This window comes from Artemia sp. Qi Xiang Cuo, chromosome 20, assembly GCF_049724085.1.
Source record: "Artemia sp. Qi Xiang Cuo chromosome 20, ASM4972408v1, whole genome shotgun sequence".
NCBI lineage: Eukaryota > Metazoa > Arthropoda > Branchiopoda > Anostraca > Artemiidae > Artemia > Artemia sp. Qi Xiang Cuo.
Window position 1 is genome coordinate 32,292,171 of NC_142813.1, and position 7,373 is coordinate 32,299,543.

The 7,373-nt window shown below is 35.9% G+C and overlaps 1 protein-coding gene across 1 annotated transcript in view; it reads left to right on the forward strand.

The window, feature by feature from the left end:
• Nucleotides 1–2,806, forward strand: part of Atg14 (autophagy related protein 14) — a 49,116-nt gene extending 46,310 nt beyond the window's left edge. The window contains exon 6 of the mRNA XM_089106472.1: nucleotides 254–2,806. Coding sequence (XP_088962598.1) covers nucleotides 254–385 — 132 coding nt within the window. The 3' untranslated portion in view covers nucleotides 386–2,806. The remainder of the gene's footprint in view (nucleotides 1–253) is intronic.
• Nucleotides 2,807–7,373: the final 4,567 nt, after the last annotated feature.

The following is a 7,373-nucleotide window of genomic DNA, read 5'->3' on the forward strand; positions in this document are numbered from 1 at the left end:
AAAACTTGAAATTTATCAGATGTGGCTTGTGATTGAGAGAAACTGTTTCTTTTTCTAATGTTCCGTAAAATTGGATTTTTGTAGATGCCGATTCTTATTGACAATATCCAATTTTAATGTACATAATGCTTCTTCTGAATGGCTGATCACCATCATCACCTTACTGAAAGTTTCATTGACGTTGCTTAAGTTCATACACAAGTTATTTTTTGAGTTTTGGTATGAAAGGTCTCTATTTATGATTTCCTTATAGGTCACAGATGCATTACCTTCGATTGGACCATACGTTCTTCCCGGCCAAAGTAGTATACATGTTGCTGCGAGCTTTGTGACCAGTGCAGCTGCCGGAGTTGCAAGCCTTTGGAGAGGATTTGCTGGAAAATAAGGCAATTTAAGGATCACTCCTTACTGAAATACCCAGAACAAAGTGTGTAAATAGATGGTGAAGTGGAATAGAATTTCGACAAAGAAAAAGAAAATCATCTGTCGTCTGATAAGTCATCTTTTATCTGGATATCTGTTAGTGTCACTATCTGACGCTAAACATTTATAGTAGTTGTCTAGATATACTAATAAAGAAAATGGAACAATTAAAGTGAAAATGTCAATATATACTAGCGTTCTGTCAACCTTATTCTTACTGAGCCTGGAGTAACCATTTGAAAATATTTGTAACTACATTTTGCAATCGCTGCACACAGATATGGAAGAAGTTTCAAAGCTGTCAGTAGTGGAATTCGACAGAGATACAAAAGCTGCCGACACTTTAGCAGCACAACTTGTGTTTTGATAGATTTTCTTTGAGCAAATTTAATATGTAAAAATGGTATTTTCAGACAGAATCTCTCAACAACTTTGAAAACTGCAAAGTAGCAATGATACTTTGCTACCCCACTTTTTGCACGTCGACCTGCACATATCCAATGTCACTGTTGCCAGGTAGCAGTTCCAAAACTGGGCAGTAAATTTGGTTATAAGGTGAGATAAAAAACAACGATAAAGTCAAGGACATTTTGTAATAAAGACTTTTTAGATACTGTTTCAAGCGGGATTTTAGAAACATGTTTTATCAAATTTCCAAAACTAGTCGTGTTATCTACCATTAATCTTTAGACATTTCTTAGGTAAAATTCAAGTGTCTGCAGCCTTTTGTTGGAGCATTTCTTAGTTTTTAGGACAAAGTATTCTTCATTATACGTTTAAAATCCAAAAATTTAAAATTATATTCGTGTTGCCACTTGAATCACTCCCCATGAAGAGGACAGCTTAGCTTCCCCCTGTCATGAATGTTTGCCTGGTTTCGAACCGGGAAAAATCCCGCGTCCATTCATCAGTTTCCCATATTTCAGGATTGAAATATCACTGGTTAATTAATATCTGAAGTTGCTATCACTGAAAACCTTAAAATTTGGCCAGTTTTTGATGCCTTGAACCCATCCCCACTGCCCATGTAAAAAAAAAATTGCTGACCTTTACTGTAATAGCTGATGCAAAACTGTGCACTCTATGATTGTTAGTTTTGTTGGATGAATGGCCTAAATGATAAGTTTTTTTTTACAAACTGTATACATGTTTTGGAACGAATGTACCGCCCTGAACCAGTATACTCTCTCTGAGACTGGGGGACGGGCGTATAATAATGTCCTTTGGTAGTTCAAGATAGATTGACTCATTCAAAAATATTATCTAATAGCATATTGTTCCTTTTTGGATTAAAGTTGGTGTTTTTCAGTGCACAAGAGGGAATATCGGGATTTTACTGCAATTTAATTTGTTTTGTTGCTTAAAAAGAATACTAAAACATAAATGTCAGTTCAAATGAGGCCTCTTTTTATGATATTTTAATTCACGGGTTTGATACGATAATCTCTGAAAAAAAAAACGCACCAGGGATTATCTCTCTGGGATAAACAAACCAGGAACGTAAATATCGTCCTGAATCCTCTGAACGATGCTTACCGTTCTAACCCACCGAAACTTTTTTTCGCATCGTTGAAGGTTTTTAAACTTCTGACTGAGAATGTGTTCTCTACACGAAGGAATTTTGAAGTTAAATTGGATTACAACGTCAGAAAGATCAGATATCAATTATAAAATATTAATAACGAATCTGATACCTTACCTTGTTGATCTAAATAAAATCAGTTTAAAACATGAAGTTAGTTGAACTTTGGCTGTAAACCAAAACGTGCGAAGTTTTTGTTTTAGGTTGATCAAAATGTTTCGGTTATAGTTGCGTTCGATAGAAAAAAAAACTATTGTGAAGTTCCATTTAAGTTCAGTTCGATCTGATTTTTATTTTTTGGGGTGCTGTGTAGGCCTACGGATGTTTTTTTCCGGGAGGGGGTTCTTATTATTCAGTAAAAAAGGGAGAATGATGGGGACATTTGACTTTTCGTTAAAAATCTTGGAATTGTAGGAGCCCTGTTGCCTCTTCTCTCCCCCTACCTACAAGCCTGAATGGAGATCTGATTTCTTCATGCCGGACTGATGAAACTTAAATGTTTCTTATTATGGTTATGCGCGTATTATATTTATTTTTTTATACTTTTTCTAGTTTAAATGCCACCAAGAATTTTTTTTTGCATTTAAAATCTAGACTGAAAAATTGAAATTTAAGAGTAAATGTTATTATCAAACCATAAACCTTACTGATATTTTCCTATTCAAAGTATATAGTTCTTCATTAAATTGTTTGCCTTCCCGAAGAAGTTTATAAAATGAAGTTGTGCTAACTTAGGTAGCGTTTTGTTTATTAACGTTTATGTTGTAAAATGACGATTTTTCTGAATTAAAAGGCGATTTTAATATAGCTTTTGTGTTAAATTTGTGTTTGCATATTTTTTTCGCCTTCATTACATTATAATACCTATCAATGGTTCTATGCGTGCAAATTAGTTAATCTCATATATAATTTTTGGTTTAAGTGCCGTAGGGCTAAAAAAAGAAATGTATTTTCAAGTTGTTATGCTTTCATGGGAAACACGACAATTTCAGACGGAAAGCATTCTTTGTTATCAGTTTTTTCTGGCCAAAACAATGGCATCCTACTCTGTCTTTTGAGAGTCATCATTTCGTTTAAGATAATCGTTTTTCCTGGTGCCACAAGCTTTTATTATAGTCTATAAATCCTAATGACATATAATTCTTTGATAAGGCTTAAGATCAAAACAAGATCAGTAAAATGTAAACGAACACATAAAATTGGTTTTGATACATTTTGGTCAAATAGGATTGTTTGTTAACCAGTCAGTACGAACCTAAACTTATTCATGGTGACGGTGGGAATGGGGCTGTATATCTTCCATTTCTCCTTAAGATGAGTACCTTCACTAATATACGAAATATTTAACAGTTATCTTCTTAGATTGTAATGGAGGAGCTAAATTGTATTTTGATTATAGGCAGCGCTGTACAGAAGGATGTTGGCACAATGTATTATTTTTTTTCTTTTAGACCAGGGCACTTTGTATCGACGGAGTTGTCGTAGAAACTTCGAAAAGGACTCATTCGATTGGAAATTGGAAGGGATTATGCCATTTTCAACTCCCGAAAGTGATTGGAAGACAACTAGTACAACGTCAACGCACAACATTTTCTAAAACACATCCAATCAAAATTATGAGATAGCTATTTTGTTCAACGTAGTTGAAAGATCTGGAAATTATGTCTTTGAGGAGGAGTTTCTCCCCACAGGCCTCAGGGCAAGGGTTGTAAGTTATGCCCTGGGAGCATACAAGGTCTTTATAGAAAGCGTTGTCGTAGAAACTTGAAAAAGGGCTCATTTCATTGGAAATTCAAAGGGCAGAGCTCTTGTGGCAAGGGTTGTAAGTTATGCCAAGGGGGCATATAACGTGTTTCTAGAAATCGTTGTCGTAGAAACATCAAAAAGGAAATTGAAAGGGCTAGTGCACTCTTTAATAGTCGACAGTGATTGGATAGCAACTATATCACGTCCACCATTTCCACAAAAACATCCAATCAAAATTTTGAAATAGCTATTTTGTTCGACGTAGTTGAAAGTTCAGGAAATTATGTCTTTGAGAATGACAAACTCCCCACACCTCTCAAGGCAAGGGTTGTAAGTAATGCACTGGGGGCGTATAAGCCTTTTTATAGATGGCGTTGTCGTAGCAACTTCAAAAAGGGCTCATTCAATTGGAAATGGAAAGGGCTAGCGCCCTTTATAATAGTCGAAAATGATTAAACGGCAACTAACACCTTTCTCACGGCCATCATTTCCGCAAACACATCCAATCAAAATTTTGACAGCCATTTTGTTCAACGTAGTTGAAAGTTCTGGAAATTAGATCTTTTAGGATGACAACCCCCCTCTCCTACATCCCTTAGGGCAAGGGTTGTAGAACCTTATATAAGAAGGTTCTATATTCTATAAGAACCTTATATGCCCCCAGGGCATATAAGGTTCTTATATAATGCCCCCAGGGCATATAAGGTTCTTATAGAAAGGGTTGTCGTAGAAACATCAAAAAAGGCTCATTCGATTAGAAATCGAAACGGCTAGTGCGCTTTTTAATAGTAGAAAGTGATTGAAGGGCAATTAATCTCCCTCTCACGCCCACCATTTCCCCAAACACATCCAATCAAATTTTGAGATAGCCATTTTTGTCAACGTAGTTGAAAATTCTGGAAATTAGGTATTTGAGGATGAACCCCCCCCCCCCACAGCCCTCAGGGTAAGGGTTGTAAGTTATGCCCTGGGGGCATATAAGGTTTTTATAGAAAGCGTTGTTGTAGAAACTTCAAAGACGGCTCACTATATTAGAAATTGAAAGGGCTAGTTCCTGTTTTAATAGCCGAAAGGGACTGAAGGGCAACTAACCCCCTCTCGCGCCCACCAATTCCTCAAACATCCAATCAAAATTTTGAGATAGTCATTGTGTTCAACGTAGTTGAAAATTCCTGAAATTGATCTTTGAGGATGACCCTCCCCCCCCCCCACAACCCTCAGTGCAAGGGCTTTAAATTATGCCCTGGGGCATATAAGGTTTTTATAGAAAGTGTTGTCGTAGAAACTTCAAAAAGGTCTCATTCGATAGGAAATTGAAAGGGTTAGTGCCCTTTTTAATTGTCGAAAGCGATTGGAGGGCAACTAACCTCCCTCTCATACACACCATTTCCCCGAACACGTTCAATAAAAATTTTGATATAGCCATTTTGTTCGGAGTAGTTGAAAGGTCCGGAAATTATTTCTTTGAGGATGACTCCCTCCCCCCGAGCCCCCTGGGCAAAGATTGTGAGTTATGCAATGGGAGCAATTACGATTTTAATGGAAACCGTTGCCGTAGAAACTTAATAGTCAAAAGTGATCGGGGGCGAATGCCCCCCATGCCCATCATTTCTCCAAACACTTCCGATCAACATTTTGATAGAGCCATTTTGTTGAACGTAGTATAACTTTTAGGAGGTGTCTCTCATTTTTTCGAAAATCAGGCAAATTTTGTCAGGCGCGTAACTTTTGATGGGAATTTTGATCGGGTGACTTGGGGAAAAAATGAGTGTGGGAAGGGGTCTAGTTGCCTTCCATTTTTGTATTACTTAAAAAATGCACTAGAACTTTTAATTTCTTTTCGAACGAGCCCTCCCACAATATTCTAGGACTATTGGGTCAATACGATCACCCCTGAAAAAAAAAAACAAATACACCCGCATCTTTGTTCTATTTTTTTGCAAAAAATACAAATCTCTACATTTATGAAGAGAAAGGCTTGAAATTTCTACATTATGGTCCTCTGTTACCCTGTATCTGCTGGTGTGTTTTTCGTTAAGATTCTATGGCTTTTAGGAGGTCTTTCCCTCTTTTTTCAAAAATCAGGCAAATTTTCTCAGGCGGGTAACTGTTGATGTTTAAGACTAAACTTGATGAAACTTATATATTTGAAATCAACATTAAAATATGATTCTTTTGCTGTATCTATTGGTATCAAAATTCGGTTTTTTAGAGTTTCGGTTACTATTGAGGCGGGTCGCTCCTTACTTACAGTTCGTTACCACGAACTGTTTGATTTTAATTTCTGTTTGCTTTGGGTTTCATTTATTTATTGATACTGATTTATGGTAGTTGTATTCTTGGTATATTATTTGATTCTATTTTGTTCATTTTTGGTTTAATGGAGTTCTTTACTTTTTTTTAAAAAACTTATTTCGTGGAAAATGTTTTTTAATTGATTATTTGTAAAATCAATGTGTAATTTGAGAAATTTTGGAATAAGCTGTGTGTGTGTGGAGTAATCGTGAAACTCTGTATCCGCATTGTTTTTATTTTTACCTGTATTTCAGAGTGTGCATTATTTGCTGCGGTCAATGAACATCCATTCTTTATTATGCCAACTTTTATCTTTTAACGTGCCTCTCTAACAGCGAAGGAAAAAAATTACCTTGATTACCGCGTCTAGATAAAAAAAGTTCTAACTTATCAGAAAATTTAATGCGCCACTTTGACGACTGCGCCATATTTAATGACAAGTTTGGAAATGATTTCTCACTGAATGAAGCAATTTTGTTTACCAGAAAGTTGATGTTATCTTGAAATTTCATCAGAAATTTCAGATAATAGCCCAAGAAACTGGCCTTCTGTCTTCGACATTGGCTTCTCCAAGCATTATTTCCTAGAAATTTAGAAGAGATTTGAAATTTTGTTCTCCAGTTCTTCGAGAAACAATTTGATATAAAAAGAAGTTTAGCTGGGAAAGTAAAAAGTTAACTTTCCTGGTCCGAGTAGTTTTGTTTTTGGCAACATGGACAAGATGAGAAAAAAACGGTTTTTTTTCCTGGAAGAATACTGGAAATTTTTACAAGCTTCACTAGAACTTTTCTGTCCCGTTTCACGATTCGCATACAGAGGAAAAACGCCGAGTTTGTATCTCTTACCACTTTGTAGCCACAGACCGCTGATCATGAAAGAAAAAGAAAACAGCTCCGAAAGCAGTAGCGTTGCTCTGCAACATAATAAACAGAGGAAAGTAAGTAGAATAGTAAATCATATAGTTTTAGAATTTTAAAGATGACTTGGGGAGTCCTTCTCAATCTTCTCTTTATAAGTTTTGAAAGCTACTGACTGTGTACTGAGAACTATCTTGGATTGATTGAATTTCTGAGCTAGGGGGGGGTATTTGCTAATTATATGGGTAGATTTGTTTCTTTTTCATTTGCACTGAGGATGTCTTGTTGCTTAAACAGGCGAAACATTTGCGTTATATATTTTTTCTTTGATCTTCAGTTGCTAAAGTTCTGGTTCTTGGTTATTCATTTTCATTATTTTTAAATTCAAGCAGCTCCTATCTCACATATTCATATTTCTGAAATGTGGGCTGTTTAACTTCAGTTTATACGTAAATTGTACTTTTCGATAC